At 46.1% G+C, this 23,867-nt stretch overlaps 1 protein-coding gene across 6 annotated transcripts in view; it reads right to left on the bottom strand.

Moving 5' to 3' along the window:
- ATM (Serine/Threonine-kinase ATM-like protein) overlaps positions 1-23,867 on the bottom strand; it is a 207,918-nt gene that overhangs the window by 159,016 nt on the left and 25,035 nt on the right. For all 6 annotated transcript variants that reach the window (XR_015691873.1, XR_015691872.1, XR_015691874.1 and 3 more), the window contains exons 14-20: positions 22,099-22,140; positions 21,853-21,923; positions 21,715-21,763; positions 21,509-21,580; positions 21,268-21,396; positions 20,955-21,041; positions 20,671-20,864 (exon numbers count right to left, since the gene is read on the bottom strand). Coding sequence is in view for 3 of the 6 variants with exons in the window: in XM_087684863.1 (XP_087540989.1) it covers positions 20,671-20,864; positions 20,955-21,041; positions 21,268-21,396; positions 21,509-21,580; positions 21,715-21,763; positions 21,853-21,923; positions 22,099-22,140 (644 nt within the window). In the remaining 3 variants the exon portion in view is untranslated. The remainder of the gene's footprint in view (positions 1-20,670; positions 20,865-20,954; positions 21,042-21,267; positions 21,397-21,508; positions 21,581-21,714; positions 21,764-21,852; positions 21,924-22,098; positions 22,141-23,867) is intronic.

Below are 23,867 nucleotides of genomic sequence, written 5' to 3'. Positions count from 1 at the left end.
TTATTCTTTTCCTCACAAGTATCAAATGAGTCTATTTATTGGACCTATATATAATAGTCTAGATGCCATCAATCCCAATCTCTATCCTAGGAAGATAAGAACAAAATCTACACCAATGCTCTCCCACAATGTTACATCCTTCGACATCTTAAAAGGGTGCCTGCAGCATTTGCCATTGACCACTGAATTTTTGGTCACTATGTATGAACATATCCTGAAAATTACAACAGTCAGAACTTTTTGGCCAATATGTATGAGTATATCCTAAAAGTTAGGACAATTGAAGTTTCTTGTAGTGTGAACGCATCCTAGCCCACGAGGGCAGTAATGAGTTCTACAAATAGAACTCAAGGTTTATGGCCTGTCATCTAGTGTTATGCGCTCTTGGAATCTAGACCCTAGTGTACTCCACCCATACACAAGGATGGTGTGTCCACATGGCATGGGACATCAGCCCCTGGAATAGGAGCTGCCCAATTTGCTGCTGGTCCAAGGCTTAAGGGTGAGCCCATTTGACTCTAAGGCTATTGGATGTGCATCTCTTTATGTGCTTTCTATGCATTTACAGCTTGTACAATGTCATGTTTGCAGGTTGGAGATCTATGTGAAGATTTTATTGGTGTTAGAGCTCTCCACCACATGACATGATAACATGCACAAAACAACTAGAAGCTCATGGGATTATGATGGTCCATGTCTATTCCACTCCTAAATAGATGGTATGGGATGTTACTAGCAGGAGAGAGAGCCATGGGGAGCACATGTTGTTGGTTTGACTCACACCTATGCTCATACACAAGTGTCGGTGATCCACAGTAGGACATTGGGCACTTTTTACTTTCCTTATGAAAGGTTTTTCCCCCCAATTACATTATCTTCTATTTTATGTGCTTATGTTACACAGTTCAATCACTTATCATGTTTTACACCTTTCGAGTGTGAACGAACATTAACAACCCTAAGGTTTAAGGGTTGTACTTTGTACTTTCATTACAGTCTTGGTAATTACATTGGGAGTCGTGCTATGACTTCACTCTCACTCACTCTCTACTGTCAACTGTGTACTCTCAGCTAAGAGCTTCCATCTCCATCCCTCACATTTGGTATTAGAGCTACAAGCTCACACTGTCCATCTCAACCACTTGGAGATCTCGGTCAGCTCCAGCTTCACTCATCACCACCAGGCCGGCATCACCCCGCCAATCACCTGCTGGCAATTCAGACCTGCAGCACCACCAGCCATTGCTGCTCCCGCCACCAATTCTGCCTCCAGTCCTGCACCACCAGCTGCCTTGTCCACCAACTGTCGCCACTAGTTGTTGGTGCCATCCAGAACCACCTGTAGCAACCGCCCTGGTCGCCAGCTGCGCCAACGTGGAAGTCACCTGTAACTGCTTTGCCTGCAGGCCCGCCAGCTATAGTGCCTGCACACTCGCCACCTCCAGCACCACCATCTAAACATGTTTGCCTCAGCAGCTCCACCAGGCCTGACAGCTGTCACAGCCAACATTAGAGGTAAAGAAGGCATTTTTCCATTTCTTTTAACTTAAAAATCTGAATCACAGCATGGTGCATGCTATAATTTCTGGAAATATTCAGATTTCCAGGTTGTTCCAGCTTTGGCTCTTGCTTTTGTGTTATTTGAAAGTGTGAGATTTACCATGGCCAATTAGGGGCAGAATGATGTATTCACATATGTATCCAAGGAGGATAAATTGGACAGCAATAATTATTCTCTATAGTCTTTTATGATGAAGAATGTGCTAATTGCAAAAAATCTTTGGGATTATATTAGTAGTGAGGAAGTCTCCCATCCTAGAGTTGTGGCTCTTGCAACACCTCCCACAGGAGGACATGGTCAAAGGCCCGCTCCAGCTCAGCCACTTCCCCAAAGATCAGCAACACAAAAGGCTTGGGACACACAAGATGCTCAAGCATTGTCACTGATTGCATTGGCAATTTAGAGGTCTACAATCTCGCATATACAGTTTGCAACTTCTTCACGAGAAGCATGGCTCACACTCGAGCAGATGCTTGCTAGAAAAAATGAGACACGCATCTCTTTCTTGAAAAAAGAGCTTGAGAACGTGAAGATGGATGAAAGTGATGACGTGTAGGATCATCTTAACAACTTCAAGACTTGCATGAGCAATTAATGAATGTAGATGAGTATTATTATGATGCACAAATGATCTCTACTACTCTAAATTCTTTGCCACCCTCTTATTTGGCCTTTCACACGACCTTAAATCTTACCATGAGAATTTCTCCATAGCCACTTACCATTCTTCAGTCAGTTAGTTTACTCCTAGAAGAAGAGCAAACAAGAAACAACACTGGGGTGGATGTTATAGCCTTTGAAAAAGCTTTTATGGCAAGACAGAAGGCAAGGGCAGCCAGTCTAAAACTGCTCCACAGAGTTCTAGAAGTTCAAGTACTTTACTGAGCAACAAGAAACAAGGGACACGCAAGCCAAGAAGGGCAAGTGTCACTATTGAAGAAAACAAGTCATTACAACACGGAATGTAAGAAGTGTATTGCCAAGGAGTAGGAGTCACGGATGTATGTTTCTGATGCACCTTCCACTGCTACAGAGTCCACGTTTTTTATTATGGGCCATGACTATTGTTTTTACACTTGCAATTATGATTCTTCTTGGGCTGATAGAGCATTTAGCTCTACTAAGGATGCTAGCACTTGGTTCTTTGATAGTGGTGCTTCTAAGCACATTACATCCGACAAGGACTTGTTTTTCTTTGTTAGTGCAACTCTTGTTAGCAAGTCTGTGCAATGTGCCAACAATGCATCTTACCCTGTTAGAGGTGTTGGGGAGATTGTCTTGAAAGCCATTGATGGCTCTACTCTCCGCTTATTACAGGATGCATTATATGTGCCAAGGATAAGAAAGAGTTTGTTGTCCATTTCTTCTTTAGCAAAGTGTGGTATGCATATCACATTTGATGATGACAAATGCATGGTCAGGGATAAAGAATTCTTGACTTTGGCTTTGACTGGCACATTATGTCATAAACTCTATGAGTTAAATGCTTATTCGATTGATCACTCACTCTATTTAGCATCTACTCTTGCTTCTACTATGTTACAAGGAGAGTTATGGCATGCTTGCATGGGGCATGTCAACTATTGAAGTTTGATGCTTATGCAATATACTCATATGCTAGATGGCTTACCTCTTTTGGAGACACCTCTTGAGCATATTTGTGAGGGATGCATTTTGGAAAAAATACATCAATTCTCATTTCCTCGTGATATTGCTTTTAAGGCAATAGTCTTAAAAAGATTACAGATTATGCATTTGGATATATGTGGACCTATGGATGAAAAAGTCAAAGGTATATGATGCATTTTTGGGCTTTTGTTGCACTTGATGATAATCAATCTGGCTAAAAAATTAAGACTCTCCGTTCCGACTGGGGAGGGAGGGGAATACATGTCTTCCTTGCTAAATAATTTTTTTAAGCAGAAAGGCATTGTCTATCAATATACTACTACATATACTCCACACCAAAATGGCATTGCAGAAAGGAAGAATCAGTCACTCATGGAGATGGCCAGATGTATACTGAAAGCTAAGAGTTTGCCAAATGGCTTTTGGATGGAGGCAATTATGTGTACAAATTAGGTTTTGAACAGGTGTCATACAAAGGCATTAAAAAATGTTAAGCTTTTTGAGGCTTGGAACAACTGGAAACCTTCAGTTAGCCACTTTCATACCTTTGGGTGTATTGTGTATGCTCATATTCCCAAAGTACTAAGAAAAAATTGGACAACAAGGCTGTCAAATGCATTTTCCTAGGGTACAGCAATGAGAGCAAAGGATATAGACTATATGATCCTAGTTCCAAGAAAGTCTTTTTCAATAGGGATGTGATTTCTTATGAAAATTCAGAATTATCCCTTGCTGGTTTTGATACATATCAAGCTGCAAATAACGTGTTTGAAGGGCTGCTGCCCATTTCTTTTGGTGATACAATTGGAGTTTGTGACAAGATGCTCTAAACACAAAAATACAATACCAATCGAACAACAAAGCACAAACCGATAACACAAAACACAATTAGGGTTAGGATAACTCAGAGACAATGAACACAGATGTCAGATAATAATGAAATGAATAATTACTGGATATACAATGCTCATTCAGCAAACGCACTATCTAGAGAGTGAATACTATATCACAAACTCATGTATCTTGAGGATTAGGACAGGGGTAATGAGTTGAAGAGTGTATCATACTTCGAATGAATCCCAAAACGCAGCAAGGAAGCCTCCGGGTGTCAAACACTGGCGAACGCAGCCAAGGAAAGCTCAATCTCATGCAAACGGCAATGCAGGAGAAAGAAAGACTAAAAACGCAAGTGAGGAGAGAGAAATACTAGAAAATGAAGATGAGGAGACCACCAGCAGCAGTCAACAGGCTGAAATTAACTTCGAACAGTATATGGTAGGCTCGAAACAAGTGCCCAAGACTTGAGATCTGCAAAAACGAGATTGGGGAGAGTGGTGAGTTGCATGTCTATTTATAGAAAGTTTGGGACACCCAAATTAGGGTTTTATATATGGGACACAATAACCCTCTAGGATCGGGTTTCTGTTTTAAATAAAGGTTTGCTTCATTAATTAAGCATGTTTTGAGGCTGTTTGAGTCAAGCTAATGCATTTCACCCGAGATAGGCGAGGCCATCAGACCAAGGGTGTACATCGGCTGCCCAGCAACCTACCAAGTCCTTCAAAGGCAGATGGAATCAACAATGGACTTTTTTTTTTTTTTAAGGGTGGTTGGTTTGATTTTTTCAAAAGATTTAGCATTAAGTGAGGGTTTTGAATCAATTTTTGTCCTACTGAGTCACTATGTCCCAAAGTATGGAAAAATAAGGTTGGATAGCCCCACTACCATCATACAACAATCAAAGCAATCCCATACACTACTATCATACAACAATCAAAGCAATCCCATACACTACTAGGATAAGTGCCTAGGGATACTAAAGTGTGTGTATGAGTCATATGGAGAATATGAGGGGAGGCAAAAAGGATGATTGGAGAGCTTAGCAAAGCAAGCATGGCGAAAATAGTACCTGCAGCGAAGACTACCATGTGCAATGCCACGAAAATGGTGGATCCAGAGTTGACCACTCATGAAAGACCAAAAAGGGATAAATGCGCACAGATGCATGTTTACATGAACAAAATGCCAATGCATGGGGTGATGCAAAGGGCAATGCAAGCTTCCATACTTATACAGAATGCGATGCAATGGTGCCACTGGAGAGTGTCCTCACAAGGGGAATTCTTTCCTTGTCCTAATGTCTTTTTATAATCATGTCATCCTAATATTGCAGATCAAGTTACAAATATTCTTAAGTACAATACAATGAATAAATATCTGAAATGTCTCAAACTAAACTATAAACATCATCACTCGCACTGATTAAGAGAAAAAATTGTCCACTCTCGAACAAGAGGGAGAAGCAAGAGGGAAGCACCCTCTCCTCGTCAATCTGAAGAAGTAGAGGAGGGTGGACTCCAGCCAATCTAAGGTAGGATGTACTGTAGGATCGGCCAATTGACCGCTTTGGTCAAAATGTCTCCAAAATTGTCGTTTGAAGGCACAAACTCTAGGTGAATAGTTCCTAGCTCAACCTGCTCTTTGGTAGAGTGAAAGTGGACTCCCACATGCCATGTCCACAGTGTGATAATTGAGTTGTCCACAAGGGCAATGGCAATCTAGTTGTCACAATAGAAAACTATAGGAGAAACACAAGGAAACTAAAGCACAGCCAACAAGCTCCTCAAATAGATGGCCTGAGTGGTACCATCAAAGAAAGCCCTATACTTGGCCTCCGCCATGAAAGCCGCCATTGTCTCCCAACTTACGGATTGACCAAGAAATGGGAGCCGTGCCCAAGGAAAAGAGATAACCGCCATGGGGACGCCAAGTGTTAGGATCTCCTACCCAATCAGAATCAGTGTAACCTTGCAAGCATAAATTATGTCCATAAGTCAATTCATAATAAAAAGTACATCGCAAATATCTCAACACACGAAGACAAGCAATCCAATGTCACATGTGACATCCTAGGTGTTGAAAAAATATCGATTAAGTATACTAACTAAGTATGCGAAATCTGGCCTAATATGAATCAACCAAAGAAGCTTGCCTACAATAGAACGATAGATATGAGCATCAAAAGAATAGCCCGCAAAAATCAAGAGATTAGCTCGTGGAGTAAGCTTTTCTATCTTGTCGTCAAGCGTGCGCCTGTATGCAGAACTCCGGAAGACTCTGAAGTGAAAACTAACATGCCTCTTGCCAAAGAATACCTCATAGGGAGGCCGCTGAGGGACAGCCACAGTCAGGCATCAGTTGAGGATATACACTGCACTGCTAACAGCCTCAACCCCTAGACTATCAGAAAGCTCCCCTTTGCGAACAACATTGAGCATGCCATATTCAAGACTGTACGGTTCCTACGCACTATGACTCCATTCTAGAAAGGGGAGTTGGTAGAGGTAAGCTAGCGAGAAATGCAATGCTCCTATAGAAACTCAGAAAACTTGTGGGAGATAAACTCGCCACTACTATCACTCCTCATGGTACCTACACGATGTCCAGACTAGTTATGAACCAATAGCACCCAAGCACTAAAATAAGTGAAAGCATTAGCCTTGTGCTTGAGAAAGTACACCCACATGTATCGAGAGAAGTCATTCACTATCAAAAAGAAGTAAAGCACACCATTTAAGGCAGTAGTGGGTGTCAGGCCACAAAGATCAACATGAATCAATCTCAATGGAGCCTTAGCTCGATAAATGGACTGCTATGGGAATGGGTACGTTCTTGCTTACCTCCCTCACATGCTTTACAAACCTCTTAAGATAGCTTCAGGTGGGGAATGTCATCAACCATCTGGCAACGCAACAACTCATAAAGAGAGTCATATCCAAGATGTCCGAAGCAATAATGCTAGAGACTGCACAAAGGCTCCCATGCAATGGCTAAAGCCTCGAAGTGATGAAACTCCGAGTTCTCAATGTGAGTGAGCTTCCTCTTGTGTATACAGTGTGTGTTTGGCGCAGCAACTCAAGCAAAGTCCCCCACCACGCAATTCTTGACATGGTATCAAAGCTGCGCCACTGAGAGAGGCTGATTTTGAAGGCTGAAGTGAAGGAGAAGAAGCAAGGTTCGAGCAAGCAAGCAACGGGTAAGAAGCTCTCCCATTCTTCCACTCTCTCTCTTGGATAGTGCCTGTGGAGGCACCGGAAGCAGGGTAGAGCAAAAATCGCAGATTACTATGAGATTTGGTGTGCGAGCAAAGTGAAAGGAAATGATGGAAAGAAAAACTAACAAAGGGTGAGAAGTGTTGCACCGACGCACAATAGAGAAAATCCCACTTGGAAGCCCATCTTTAACATTCCATTGGATCGTATTCGCATTTGTTCATTACATGCTTTTGTCAAAATCATGGAGAAACTTGTATATGCATACATTTTCTTTGCTTATAAGATGCAACCAGAAAAAGAAGCCATTGCAACGTGTAGGAATGTGGAGTGAGTGCTATCAGAAATTGGGCTACACAAGCATCAAGTGACGATTGAAAAATATGAGAAGAGATCACGAAAATCTAGTAACTTGCCAAAAAAGTCTTGCTTTGGAGGAGCAAAGGCTAGGAAGTTTCTCTCATTACCTATCCATGAGGAAGTGAATGTCATGATTCATAGGCCGCACGACTATGATGGGTGTAAAAAGTTACATTCTGCAGTTCTTAATCAAAGTAATGGAGGAAAAACAAGATTGGCCAAAGCTAAGGTTTGGATAAGTCTTAACAAATTGGCTCCCTTACTTCGCAAGATGGTGTTTAACAATGAAGATAAACAAGAATCTATCGATGTTCAACTATAGCGGATGTATTACGAGCCTTCCATGAGCAGACAACCTCATATGAAACAAGTGTAGGATCAAGTTGGGATTCTAACCCCTGCATAAGATCCTATAGTTTCTAGGAGTCTAGGACACGCCTTATCAAATTCAATCAAGTGGTGTAGTTAGCCGGTTGAAACAAGTCTTGTAATTGAATGAGTTCTTAGCAATAAATGAGAAGTTAGAACCGTGAGGTGTCAATGGAGGTGGATAAGTGTGATGTGGTGGTGGATAAGATGGTGGATGATAAAAAGGGGAATAAGAAGTAGGCTAGCTAGAAATAGTTTGTTGATATCCAATATGTGCCAATTGCTGCAAAGGCACTACAACAAAAGTGTTTCCATAAGGTACGGAAGTTGAAGGTGGAGGTACTCGGCATGGTAGCCCTGACTAAGAGTCAGCTAGAGAACAACAGAATGACCAAATGATCCACTAGGTAAAGCCATAGAGGCAAACTGTGATACCAAATGATCCACACTCAAAGAATGCCCTAGAGGGAAAAAACTCGAAAGCGTGTGTGTGGAAGAATGAGCTCCCATCACAGATACACCATATGAATAAGAGAAAGGAGTCCTAAAGGTTGTGCCTAATGGAGAATCCCCCGATGTGGTGTGTGGTGAAAACATAGGTGTGCTTTATATAGGCTGAAAGGAATATGTAGCACAAGATGAGGGAGGGATGGGTCGGAGTCCAAATGGATTTGTGATGGGTGAAGATGTAGGAAACATCATTGGTTCCTTTTGTCCATTAAATGCAACAAAATGATGTACCTACTCTAGTATGACCATAAGAAACAAAATTATTTAAAGGAAAAGAAAGAGAAGGGATACTTATAAGTTCTTGCTTCTTTTTCTTACCTTGTCTGGAGTTTTCAAAGAAATATATATTTTTCTTATTACTTCCAAACCAAAAGATGTTATGTATTGCCCCTTCTTCAAGGGGATCTCCCGAACCATGAGAAATAGAAGAATCAGGTAACATAGAATCTGATACAAGATTGTGCATACTTGGCACTGGAGAAAACAAATAAGATGGAAGTGGTATGTAATCTGTGTCAGTTTTCACTTGAGGATGGCCAGTGCGAAGTGGAGATTCCGTCATACCTGCATGGTTAGTAGTTCTGTGCACAGAATCTAAAGGAGAAAACTCAGGCTTACCTTCAATCTATTGTTGAGCCCTACGCATAAGAATGAGATCGTACTTAGCGGCGGCTGAAATCTCGTATGGTCAGTGGACTCCATGGTAGTCCGAAGTTTCTCCATCCATGCCAAATCTAGCAAGGGCAAGAAGGAGGCCCACTCTTGCTCATTTCTTGACATGCTTAGCTGTGGAGTCTAGAGTATCATGAGGAGACATTTGCTCCTGCATCCCATATGACTACCATTCCGTGTATGGTTGCTTTGGCTGCCCATCATGGTTGGGCTATGCACTAGCTTAATATTAAAACTGCATTTTTACATGGGAAACTTCAAGAAGAAGTCTATGTATAGCAGCCCATTGATTTTGCGATTGAGGAATCCGAACACTTCGTATGCTAGCTGAAAAAGGCTTTATATGGTTTGAAGCGATTTCCACGAGCTTGGTATGCAAAAATTGATGCCTTTTTACTCAGCCAAGGGTTCATTAACACCCCATCAAAGTCTACTCTTTATATATGCAAAGGGGGGATCCTTGCTGGTCATATGTCTTTATATAGATGATCTTCTGCTTGCAGGGACATGTTGATCAAATTTCAGCATTCAAGAAAAATTTGCAACAAACTTTTGAAATGTCGCATTTGGGGGCTTTGCATTACTATTTGGGCATTCAGTTCATTCATAATGCTAGAGGCATTGGATTGTCTCTATTCAAATATGTTAGTAAACTCCTTGAGAGGTTTGGCTTCCGCGATTGCAAGCCAATTAGCACACCGATGGAGACTGGACTCAAGCTGTCGTTTCATGATGACAATGATTTGTTTAACATCCATGCATATGCTCCAGTAGTTGGACGTCTCATTTATTTATGCAACACAAGGCTAGATATTCAGTATGCAGTTTCAGCCCTGAGCAGATATATTCACAACCCACATATGTCACATTGGTAAGCTATGAAGCATGCTTCTTGTTACTTGCAAGGTACTAGGACTCTTGGACTGTGCTTTATGCCAAGGGGGGAACATTGCAATAACATGCTTACAATGATTCAGATTGGGCTGGTGATTTTGATTCACATTACTCTACGAGTGGAAATTGTTTTTTTCTTGGCTCATCTTGCATCTCTTGGCTTAGCAAAAAACAATCCACTGTTGCCACATCATCTTGCGAAGCTGAATACAAGGCAGCTTTCACTACCACAGTTGAATGTGTATGGCTGAGACATTTGTTGGCTGATCTTAATGTATCTATCACAAAGCCTACTCCTTTGTTTACTCACTAGAGCGCCATTGCAGTGGCACAGAACCCAGTGTTTCATGCACGCATGAAATACATAGAGATCCACTATCACTTTGTCAGACAAAGGCTACATGCAGGAGATATCAGCCTTGTCTACTGTCCTACCACCAGCAATGTGGCAAACATCTTCACCAAAGCTCTTCCTCGCGACAAATTTGAAGCATTTCGCAATGCTTTAAATTTTGATCTCCTTTGGTGGATGATCCTTGTATGCTGATCACTTTTCACTCCGAGGGGGTTTGTTGGGTTGGACTCACAACTACACTCACAAAGGAGTATCAATGATCCATAATAGGACACTGGGGCACTTTTTACTCTCCTTATAAGAGGTTCTCCCCCCCACTTACATTATCTTCTATTTTATGTGCTTATGTTACACAGTTCGGTCTCTTATCATGTTTTACACATTTCGGGTGTGAATGCACATTAACAACCCTAAGGTTTAGGGGTTATAATCTAAGACCATTTAAAAGCTGCCAAAAGCTCACGCCCGTCACGTCGCAAGCTACCCCCCCCCCCACGTCTGTTCACGCCCGCCCAGATCCGTCGCACCATAACCACCGCCCGCTACGACAGTTCGCCCCCCATTGGCTCGCGATAGCCCGCCCCGACGGCTCACGACAGCCTGCCCCACCTATCCGTCCTTCCCCCCGCCCCCAAACGGACTCGGCTGCCCAGTCTCCGCTCGTGACTCGCCATTCCACCCCTGCCATTCCACCACTCCAACGGACTCGGCCGCCTAGTCTCCGTCCGCAACCCGCTATTCCACCCACCCGCTGGTCCCCCCCCCCCCCCCCCGCCATACCCACCCCCCGCCTTGCTACCCCCCCTCCGGCACGTAGCCTTCGTCCATGACCTTGGTTTAGTCCACGGGGTCCAACACCCCCCCCCCGTCACGTCTGTTCACGCCCGCCCAGATCGGTTGCACCATAACCACCGCCCGCTACGACAGTTCACCCCCCATTGGCTCGCGATAGCCCGCCCTGACGGCTCACGACAGCCCGCCCCACCTATCCGTCCTTCCCCCCGCCCCCAAACGGACTCGGCTGCCCAGTCTCCGCCCGTGACTCGCCATTCCACCCCTGCCATTCCACCACTCCAATGGACTCGGCCGCCCAGTCTCCATCCGCGACTCGCTATTCCACCCCCCCCCCCCGCCCTATTCTCCCCGCCATACCCACCCCCCACCTTGCTACCCCCCCCCTCCGGCGCGAAGCCTTCGCCCGCGACCTTGGTTCAGTCCACGGGGTCCAACACCCCCCCTCCCCACTGCCAAAAAAAGCAACTTTCCCGCCCCCTCGCCATTGTTCCCCCCAACCCTCCAGTTGCTCCCTCTCCTACAGCAACTCTTCCCCCTCAGGTAGCACCACGATGCAATTGGTAGTTTTCTCAGAAGGGTCACGCAATGGAAACCTCCAGTCAAACGCCGGCGCACTCAGAGAGTGCCCCCAGTCAAACACCTTGCGTATCGTCCTCTCTAAGGAGCAGCTCTTAGCCGTCCGAGCTAAGGAGCTGGAGCTAAAGGAAACAACGATTTATGGTCGGGTAGTAGGACATTCCCCAGCCAGGGCCCAGCTTCGAGACTGGCTTCACTCCACAATGGTATCTGCACAACGCAGATCGTGGAGGCGGTCCTAATGGACCAAGGGATTTTCATGGTCAAGCTCAGTTCGGCAAATGGAGCTCGCGAGTTGCTTGCCAGTTCACCAGATGCATCCACGAAGGGCATCATATACATGGTCCTTTGGTACAGTGGCTTTACTATGGAGGCATTTGCACTCCACAAGAGGTTTCTTCGGCACCCGATCACCCTTCTTTTCCCCGGCTTGGCGATAGAGTATCGCCAGTTGGTGGAAGACTTTGGACGACTCTTCAGCACTATCCTTCCCGCGTCCTTCGCGGATGCAGTGACAGCTACAGGAGTCCCAAAGGTACGGGTGGCAATGAAAGAGCTCAAGAATATCCCACAGTTCCTAGAGATTGAGGCAGACGGGAACTCCTTTAGGCAGGAGGTCATTGTGACGAGGCAACGAGGGCAGTGTCTGCGCTACCATGACTTTGGGCATCAGGCAGCAATTTGCACACGTTTCAGAGCGAAGGTGGCTCCGCCGACAGCCCCGCAAGTGGACGCTAACGGCTTCACAGGGGTCCACAGACGACAGAGAGTAAGACAGTTTGGGGGGGGGGGGGGGGGGGGGGGGGGGGGCGGGGGGAGGGAGGGAAACGCAGCCAGCAGCTCGGACCCAGCCCTCAACAGCAGGGAGTAGATGGGCGAGCGACGCCCCCTCGGCAGAGCACTCCACAAAACCCCCCCCCCTTCCCACCCCATCCGGCAGGACCGCAGCCCCCCACATCCACCACCCACGCCACAGACTATCTCTCTTGAGTTCCCACAACTCCCACACCCATCTCCCCCCACATCCCATTTAGCCCCCCCCCCCCCCCACTGACCCTGGCCCACAGCCCCACATTTCCAGGGCCACCAGTCCCCCTCCCCCACCCGCTATGTACCTCCGTCCATCCTACAATCCCTCGATCGTCCTCTCCTCCACCACCCCCCCTACCGAGCACTCCCCCTAATCCGCACCTGGTTCAGGTAATCCCCCCCAGACCCATCCCCCCTCCTCCCACAGGAGGTGATGAGCCACACACACCTACATCCTCCTCGCAGCAACAGTCTTCCCCCTCCCATACAGCCACCAACTCATCCACCCCTGCCGCCCATCACACTTTCCCGAGACAGACACACCTATTGCCACAGGAGTTCTTCCCCAGTGGCCCATGGTCCTACTTGTGACTTGCGGAGCACGGAGAGTTCCCACTACCTCTAGAGGTGGGGATCTTTGTGGTTCGTAAGTCAAGGAGGGGCAAGGTCCATCTACTAGCACCACCGGATGGACCAAACTACGTCTTTTTTCTTCATTCCTCTCACTCAGGGGAGTGGACAATGACACAGATAGAGAAAGAGTTAAAGAGTCACGTGGCGGACCACACCTCCCAATGGATGGGAGAAGAAGGACTAGCATTGTTTGCATAGCAGTGGCCTGGTTACATGATGGATATTAACTGGTGGGCTGGTGCCAACGTCCCTCACTTGGGCATTATCTTTCGAGCCCCTCCATAGTGGAGAGCTCCGAGGGATGTGATCGAGTGGCCCCTGGCACAAAAGGCCTGTTTCTACCCGTGCATAGAGTCCCAACTCTCAGCATGGCTGATAGATGCATTGATAATACGACCTCGAACATCTATCACCCCTGTGGTCCGGCCGAGGGCCACCATAGGGGATTGGAGTTCACCGTCCAAACTGGCGGCAAAGTGTACTTGCATGCCTCATAGCTTCGCTTCATCAGAAGCCTCCACACCGAACAGATGCCTGTTCGGTCAGTCACAGGTTTCCCCATGAGCTTACACCTTGCATCCTGGAATGTGAATAGCCTCCACTACAATCGGGCATGTGGTTCCAAGAGGTTGATTGCTCGGCAGGAGCTGCAACGTGCCCTTGCCGGACGGATCGACATCTTACTTTCACAGGAGCACAAGCTCACCTCCACCTAGGCCCAGCGGGTAGGGAAGGTACTCTCAAGCAATTCGCACACATACTGGGAGCACGCCATAGGTGCCCACGGCAGGAGTGGAGGCGTATGCACCTCTATTGATCCGAGTCTTACCGCTTGTGTACTAGACCACGGGACGATAGTGGCAGGGAGGGTTCTATGGATCAGATTGGATATTGGGGACTCGTGCCTTGGAGTCCTTAATGTCTATGCCCCTATACGGAGGTTAGCTCATGCAACAGGTTCTCGGTGGAGATCGTGGATGGACTCCAAGAGGTGGACTCCTGGATTGTTGGAGGAGACTTCAACAACCTAGAGGCTTTGGAGGACCAGCAGGGCAAAGGGAGAAACTACCAGGGCATGGCGGAGGAGGAGCAGGAGGCATGGGAGGTCTTTCTATTGGCCGTAGGAGCATATGATACCTGGAGAGACCCTGCCTTCCACAGGAGGGAGAGGTCGCTGGACTTCTCTTGGGGATACAAGCGGCTATGTGGAGTCCTGCTTTGGAAAGGTTTTATGTAAAGAAAGAGGAGGCTCTCAGCGAGGCCAGACTGTGGGCAGTTGGTGAGCACCACGTTGTCCAATCATTGCCCGGTTCTCCTATCACTAGATCCCCCAACATCTACTCTAGATACACGATCTTGTCGAATCCCTGACTCGATCTACAGGAGGGAGGAGATGACGAGACGGATCGAGTAGATTTGGACCAGAGAGTGGGGCAGGAGGGACCAAATCACAAAGGAGGTTGCAAACGTCCTAGCTGAGTCGAGCAGAATCTGCCAAGAGGCAGCCATACAGGCCAAGCACCATAGCTGGGAGGAGGAGAGAGCACTCCGGCTGGACCTTGCAGCCACGCAGAGATTATTATAGGAGGCCCCAAGGGATCCCACACTCCACGCACAAGAGGTGCGCACGCGAGCAGCCATTGCTGGCCTAGAGGACAAGCGCTCAGAGTTCTCTTTCCGCACCTCAATAGCTTTCTAGGAGCGGAAGGAGGACACGATGTGCAGGGAGTTTTTCCAGGTGCACCAGCCTCGCACCTCAGGAGAGCAAATACGCAGCCTCTGAGATCAGTATGGGAGGACTAGTTCTAGCCTAGACGAGGTGCTGGAGATTGCCACCGACTACTACAGGCGTCTCTTCCAGCAAGAGACAGCCACAGCTAGAGAACAACGATGTAGACAGCAGGTCTGGGATAACATCCCGTCCCTCGTCATAGAGGAGATGGGACACTCCCTCCTAGCCCCATTCACAGAGAAGCAACCAGAGGAGGCTTTCCATACACATGACGGGCAGAAATGCTCGAGAGAGCATGGCCTCCCTAAGGCTTTCTTCACTATCTTCTGGGAGGTGGTGAAGGACCCCTTACTAATGGCCTTTCAAGAGATTTTCGCTTCAGGACAGATGCCAAGGAATCTTTTGGCAGGCCTTATCAGTCTTCTCCCCAAAGGGGGAGACCGGTTGGAGCTTTCCCTGTGGAGACCGATCACCTTATTGTCAATGGCCTATAAGGCGTTGGCAAAGATGATTGGTAGGCAACTACGCCCTGTGCTTCCAGACATCATCCATGACGCACAGACAGGCTTTGTCCAGGATAGGAGCATCCTAGACAATGTATTCATCTTCTTTGAGATGACAGAGTGGGCCTAGCACAATGGGCAGAGACTGGTCGTACTACTCGTGGATTTCTAGAAAGCTTATGATAGGGTGGACTGGGATTTCCTAGAGGGCACCATGGTGAGGTTGGGTTTCCCTCGGGCTTGGATTTGTGGGGTCTTCGCACTTTACAGATCCGCCACCAATAGGGTTCTCTTAGGTGGTAGGCGAGGGGAGGAGTTTCGGCTCAAGAGATCGGTCCGACAAGGCTGCCCCCTGGCCCCATACCTGTTCCTTCTCTTTACAGAGGCGATGTCTCACTTCCTCAGGTCACGTGTGAGCGGATTACGTGGCCTCCAACTTCTAGTGAGAGGAGACAGAGTTGTTAGACTCAGAGTATACAGATGATACAGCACTCTACATAGAGGACGACGAGTTGATGCTGGAGAGAGTGAGGTTCACTCTTGAGGTGTTCTGTTCTGTAGCGGGAGCAAAAATCAACTAGCGAAAGTCGGTTGGTTTCCTCACAGACCCGGACTCTAGCACGGAGTGGGGCGTCCACTTGGGATTTAGATGGGTGAGCAGAGAGCAAACCGTCCGAAACCTAGGGTTCCAGGTGGGACTCGACATCACTCCCGCCCAACAGTTTCTTCCAATCCTCGATTCTATTCAGAGAAAGTTGACCTACTGGAGCACGGCTCGCCTCTCACTAGACGGCTAAGCCCTGGTGGTTAACCAAGTCCTCCTAGTGATAGCCTAGTACATCGCCTCATGTTGGTGCTTCTTCTCATCCTACGTAATGCAACTTCGCCCCCTAGTGCAGAATTTCCTTTGGTCCGAGTCACACGGCTCCAAGGATTCCAGGGCCAAGATGGCGTATGCGACCATCATACGACATCGGTAAGAGGGAGGGCTTAGGATCGTAGACCCAAAGTATCAAAGTATGGCCCTCTTGGGCAAGCTAGTTGTCCGCGGCCTCACACCGGGAGGGCAATGTCACAAGACTGTGACAACTATTACCTTTTTTGTTGATTTCTTTATTACATATTTTATTTGGTTTTTCTTTTTGGAAGGATCTCTCTTGAAATCTAAACGCCTGAGTTGCATGGCCAGTATGTGAAACGGACAGGAATGTCTAGTGAATCAAGACTGGACAGTTAAGGTCCAGTACAAGTCTGGAAGAGACTGATGGCACTGTAGATTGACAAGCCTGAAAGAGACTTGTGAAAGTGTATATGGACAAGTGTGTTGAAGAACTAGCCTGGAAGAGACTAGTTCAAAGTGAAGATGGACAAATCTGCAAGAGATTAGTCCATATGGAGTCATCAGTGGAAATTCACTTTCAGTTGAGTTACATTGCAAATATGGATGTAGCCATAGTCTGTAAAGATGGTCAGAAGACTAGTGGGATGCAATGGAAGCAACTCCTAAAATTTAGGGAGTTACTATTTTTGGATCCCACAATCTGTTCGCGTCATTATCTTCATTTTTGCACAAGGATCAATCCTTTGGTCTATGCCGAGGTCAAATTCTGCACCGAGGATGGAGAATTTTAGACTGGAAGGCTGGAGTGGGAAATATCTTCCAGTGCTGCCACTTGGCACACATGTGTGCACTTACCTCTTCAAAAGAGGGCTGGCGTGCAGTTTTTTGATGGTTGGGGGCTCATTTGTGAAAGGGAGAGAAGGTTTGCTGCAGATGGAGAGCTCTTGAGAGCTGGTCTACCTTGTCTATGATGCACAGAGGCTTGAGCTTGCTTCCTACTCTCTCTCTTTCTCTCCCTGACAGTATGGTTCTGCTGCAGAATCAAGGGCCTTTCTTCTGATTCAGGTACAACTGTGTGGAATATGCTGTTTTCGCATGAGGCAAGAGCCTCTTTTCTCCAGGAACAGGAGCAGTTGTTTGCTGCCCACAAGCAGGAATAGGTGAGGGTGGTAATCTCACCAAGCAGGTGTCTGAAACAGCACTAAATCAGTACAGATTTTGGACTGTTCAGAGGTTATTTCAAAGCCCAATTGCTGCCAGAATCAAGGGGCATTTGGCCCAGATGATGCAGGACAGTGCAGGGAACAGTATGAGCTGAAAACAAGTCTCAGAACAGGTCTGAACCAGTAATTACAGTGGGAAGAACAGTGCAGGGAACAGTATGTGTTGTAAACAGGTGTCAGAACAAGTCTGAACCAGTAGTTACAGTGGGCTGAATAGTACAGGGAACAGTAAGAGTTGTAAACAGGTTTCAGAACAGGTCTGAACCAGTAAATACAGAGGGCTGAAACGGTCAATTCTGCACTCCAACCAGAAGATTCAGACTTGGGCAGAGTTTCCCCTCCTGGTCAACTTGATTTGGGTCAGTAATTGTACTGTTATGCTGTCAAATTTCACCCAGAATAGGTGAAAGACAGCCCATTGTACTCTCTCTTTTTAAAAATAAAGAAATACCGCAAGGGGCGCCTAACTTAGGGGCCAACAGGGTGTATGTGTTGCAACAGGAGCATTCTAGCTTCCTGTATGTCTTCTTGATTCTGTGTCTCTAAGTTCAGGTAAAGTGGGCAACTGTTAAATTGGGTGAAAGCATTTATATATTTTGGTTGTACACTACCGCCCTTCCCAGTGGATAGGCCGGTTTCAGGCAGACCTGGAAGGTCCTACTACAGGAGGATCTTCAAGACTGTAGACCGAGGCTTGGCAGTGAGTGGAGGCTGTCCCTAAGATGGATCTTTACGTCAGCCCAGATCACCCTTCCTACACAACTTGCTCCGCGTGTGGCAAGGCCTCCGTAAGGCCCTAATCCAGAGCCACCCAAGCTGCCAGGAGGAGATAGACCGTCAGCCGGTGATCTGGAATCCCCAAGTCAGGGACCGGAAAGGGGCACAGATTGCGAGCGCCCCCACATCCAGTGGGCTGGTTGGGAGGCTGACCCAGCTCGTACCATCAGGACATGGCAAGAGGTGTACAGGATGGCGGACGAGGAGGTGCTGCAGCAAGTATCAAGCTGCCAGCGAGGAGTGGAGCTGAGGAGAAGGGAGATAGACGCAGCAATACGTCACGAGTGGCTTGCTCCTCCGATACAAGAGCCGATAGAGCCCGGGGAGGTATGGGCCGCTAGGTTTTCACCAGCAAGCATCCCCCTACAGGTGGCAAGAAGAGTGGGTGGCGCTCCACCTGGGACCTTTTTCACCGTGCAGGAGGGGGGGTGTCTGGCTCTTGACAGAGGGCAGCAGGATGAGGGGATAGCTATCCTCTCATGGAAGAGAATCCGGGTGATTGGCCTTCAGGGGAAGACATGGCGGCTGGATCCTTTGGTCTTTTGGCAAGAGCTCAGGGAGTGGCGCCTCTGGATCTGGGAAGGAAGGCCACTTGATGAGCTGGAGTGGGATCCACGAGAGTGGCTTTGGACGGCCACTGTGGTCGCCAAGAAGCCACCGAGGTTCCTGGAGTACACCGCCAAGATTGGCAAACACATACTGATGCACGATGATATGGATTGGGCGTTGTCACGTAGCAGGCACTGGGCAGAGCACAGCATCACGGAGCTGTTCCCACGGACCTTTTGGCGCCGCCTATGGGACAGCTAGAGGCCGAGGGTATCGTATTTTTTATGGCTGGTGGCACATGGAGGCTTGGCAGTGGGAAGCTAGCTTGCCCAAATGCAGAAGAAGGGAGTTTGTAAGCACTGCACATAGCAGTCTGTGGAAACCCCAAAGCAGTGCCTTTGGTCATGTGAGGCGGCAGAGCTTGTGTGGAGAGGAGTATGCCGCATCCTTCACCGCATAGCACCCAGCCTTGGATGTATCTCTGGGGTGCTTTCTGCTGGCAGGCGGTCAGCCAGGGCCGTCACCTTCTGTATGAGGCCAGGATGCAGGATACAATATTCATTATCGAGGTAGGGTCGTGTGAAGTGGTCGGTTTAGAGGCTTTACCCATCCACCAGGTACTAGAGCCCACAGCAAACCGCGCTGAGGTATGGGAGATCATAGGGAGTCTTACTTATTGGCATATCTGGAAGGCGCGGTGTCAGGCGGCTTTTGGCGGAGAGAGACTTTCAGTACACGCGACCTTAGTAGGGCTCGGGACCTCCATCATCCACTCCCTTCGAGGCCGATGGGATCATGTGCAGGGCAAGTCTAGGGCGAGTCAAGAGCTCCGATGTCATTTCATGCGCACTTGGGGTGGCCAGGACCTGTGCTTCGTGATGCAAGCACGCAGCCCCAGATGGCGATACACCCCTCCATGGCTTCTTGCCCCCATTCCCCCTAGACCGCCCTCAGAGGCTTGTATATATGATGTATTTGTGACTTTCATCAGCTCCAGCTTGTCTGTTGAGCATGAGTACTCCCTTGTAATCAGTTTTTTTTCAGTAATATAATAAGCCACATTTTACCTGCAAAACAAAAGGTTTAGGGGTTATACTTTGTACTATCACTCTTGGTAATTGCATTGGGAGTCGTGCAGCATCTTCACTCTCTACTGTCAACTGTGTACTCTCAGCTGAGAGCTTCCATTTCCATCCCTCACACATGCAAGCAAGTGGGGAGCATAGTTAAGTTTTCGTTCACATACAGTCACGTGTATAAAATTTTCTTTTACATTTTCTTTAGCATGTACGGTTTTCATTTGAAAAGTACCATTGCCACTTGTCTTGTGATGTTCAGATGAGTAAATATTCATGCTTTTCAGAATGCAACTTGATGCGTTTTATGCTTTACAACCCTAAAAATGACCAGTATGAGGGTCCAACTCAACTGTAACAAGCTTCCTGACAATGACTCATAATACAGTGATCTAGCTCTAGCTGTAACAAGCTTTCTCCTTCACTCTTATTTGACCATCCTTGAGGCTTCGAAGAGGTGGCTAGGAAGAGGGAGATAAGGGGAGAAGAAAGAGGGGATGGTGAAAGAGCTGGTAAGAACACAATAAAAGAAGTGAAACCCAACATTACACTGAATGGGCATTAACAACTGTCACATTCAGAAGTATTGATGATACTTCAACCTTGATCATAAGCTCTAACAAACAGTTATTACAAGTTACATCCCCTCCTTTAAACTATAATTTCAGATGTAGAGAGAGACAGGCCCACCATGCTCCCAAATAATCAACCACTTTTTCAAGAAGTAACAGCAGTAAAAGATTGTGATATTACCGCTGCTGTAATGTGTGTAGAACTCCGTTCATGCACTTCATGATTACAAGAGAGAATTTTATAGATTGATCCAGAGAATGCTGATGGTTTTCTTCAAAGGTTGTCTTGACAATGCTGTCAGCTAGTTCTTTCAGAAGAGACTGACTCATAGGGAAAGACATGAGGCTACTTCTAACTTCCATCTTCATGCAATCCTGCACATATCCACATCAAGGATGAAGAACCCTGGAAACTATCATTATCTACAACCTGCTGTCAGAGAAACAAATGGCCTAATTTACTACCTTGGAGACTTCTTGGGATTTATAGTCTGATAAAAACATCTCTGACCAGTCAAAATCCTCCTCCACAACCTTGTACCAATCTTCTGGCTAGAGACAAGAGAAACGCTCGTCAATTCTTTCAAAACAGAGGATTTCCAGCATGTAGGAAATTGTCAACACCTTCCTGACAGACTATGAAATAACAGGTATTAATGACATGTATACTTCCATGATGACATTGGAACTTAAAGAAATAATTTAATATAAGCTGATTCTGAACCTTTATCTGAAAACTTTAACGATCAGACAAATAACACGTATGAAAGAGATGCACCTTGGCCCAATCTTCCAACTCCTCACAGAGAGAGAATGCCACTGTATTTTTTGTAGAAGGTCTCAACAAGTGAGGTACACATCCAACAGTGAGAGCAAGAATAGCAGCACATCTCAGAAGCAAATGGTCCTATACAGCAGCACAGTTACTGTAAGTCAATTTAAAAAGACAGGCACCGCTTCCTCTGAAATTTGAGCCACACAAGTTTATAGAGTCTGTCAAAAATATATATGTCAGGCACCTGAATTTCAGGGGATGGCAAAGCCCATTTCAATAAATTTCTCCGCAACTCAAAATTCTCACAAGCAGCAACCTGAGAATGAGATGTTGATGTGCAATTGTCAACAATTCATTTCAATTTGAAGAAGCATATATCCTATCACCATGCTTGAAAGCTCCAAGCTATTACCAGGGCCTTATGAAGTTTGAACAACCTAACCCAGTTACCTGTTCCAATGAAGTTGAGAAGAATGCAGCAACAAAAAAGAGAAGACTCCTGCAGCATATCCACATCAACTTTAGTGGATATAAGCACACCCATGCTGTACTCCCTCAAAAAACTAACATAACAACCATACCACTTACCCAGAAGGTGCTTCTGTAAAGGGCTTAAGACTCCAAACATCTTGATTCACAGGGTAGATTGGAAGCAGGCTCTATAAGCACAATGGAAATTCTATAATAGTCAGAACTAAAGGCTAAAATGTCCTTGTTACACGATTGACAAATCAGTTAAATATAATAGGCAACACAGGATAAACAAAGATGACAATTTAGATCAGTTGATTTTGCATTTTCTGCATCATTTAGCTTTCTGAAACAAAATGTCACCTGCACAAGCAGATAACTTAATAGTTTGAAAGACTCCTCAACCTGGAACAGAAAACACTAGTTAAATACATTATATACAACTCTGACATATGTAAAATTCTTGGGAATCACTAGATCAGAAACAAGATTGCATTGACATATGTAATTGGGTGAAAATTACTCAATTACAATAAAACTGCAGCAAACTGCTAATAAATCATGACAGATACTTTTAAGCACAAACCATCTTCTTACACCAAAAGACCAGGCTTGGCTTTTGCTTTTTGTAACGCATAAACCATATGATAAACTCTTAAGCTAACACTTTTATCAGCATGCAAGCTTGAAGCTTCAGATATTGAATTAACTGGCACTAGTAGCAACCATCCAAACCAATGGTTCAAAATATCCACATTCAATGCTTACTTTGCACATGCTATCCATCAATCCAGGGATATTGTCATATCCCATAAATAAACAGCATTGGCTTTGCATTTATCTAGACAAAATATCTAATGTAGAAAACTGATATTTACAAATGAATGATGCACCATCAGATGTATTAGAACAAGAGACCTTACAAGAATAAGAATTATTTTCGAACACAGAAAATCAATAAGGTATACCAGTAAGAGCCTCTCTCTTCTATTACAACATCCCCAAGAGAGAGAGAGAGAGAGAGAGAGAGAGAGAGAGAGAGAGAGAGAGTGTGTGTGTGTGTGTGTGTGTGTGTGTGCATCTGCTAGGTAGCTGGGTGGAGGTGATAGACTCGTGTGTATATTTAGGCATCCGTTTTACTACCACAAGTTGTACAAAAGAAAGAAACCAACCTAAGCTGAATTCAGTCATTAGAGCTGACATTTTGAGGCTGGGATCATTTTCGACACCTCACGGAGGATGGATTCATTGTTCAACCACAATACATGGACACACACCTCTCTCATGGTATGCGAGCTGCACCAACTACGATTAGAGACAGGCAGATGGATGGATGTTATAGCAGAGGAGAGGATATGTTAGCTCTGCAATCGAGATCCAGAGACAAAGGAACACTACATATGTAGATGAACATTCTATTATTATATACGAGGAAGACACCACCATCTCTTCCGTAATGGCTTTGATCCTCTTCCGCGTGTCATGGAGTACAAGGACCAGATATGCTTAGGGCTTTTCCTCCTAGAGCTCCAGAGGCACCACACAGTATTGTTACGATATAGGAGACCACCCCACCCAAAAGGGCCCAGGTAGAGGCTAGTGACAGACTTCTTCCACAAATCAGATTCCACGAATACCACTAGCTTAGCAAATCCAGCCCCATCTAGCCAACGTCTAAGAGGCCCATACCATAATCAGATCAAAGCCATTATTGTGAGACACAGGAGACACCCCCCTTGACAGATAAGCAGAGCGACCCTGGAACATTTTAGGATGGAGATTCTAAGAGATGGACCACTCTAGCTAGATATCATATATATAGTCTTCAGTTTTTAGATTCATTTTGATTTTAGATCTTAGCCTCATATTAGGATACATTTATTTCATGTTAGTTCACTTCAACTTTACTGTGATGAGATGCCATTGGATATAGATGTATTGGTTTTTGTCTCATTGACCACATCGGCCTTTTGTAGACGTTAATCTCTCTCTCTCCCTCTCCGTCCCTCCCTCTCCCTCTCCCTCTCCCTCTCTCTTCAAGGAGGGATTCGGGCAACTCTCCCAAACACTAGACTTTCCCCACCAGAAATGCCTCGAGCTCTTCCTCCTAGAGCTACGCTGACATAGAGACC

This window comes from Lygodium microphyllum, chromosome 9 (assembly GCF_053477565.2).
Source record: "Lygodium microphyllum isolate KBCC chromosome 9, Lygodium_microphyllum_v1.1.10, whole genome shotgun sequence".
NCBI lineage: Eukaryota > Viridiplantae > Streptophyta > Polypodiopsida > Schizaeales > Lygodiaceae > Lygodium > Lygodium microphyllum.
The sequence above is the reverse complement of the archived record's forward strand: the minus strand, read 5'-3'. Positions and strand labels throughout refer to the sequence as shown.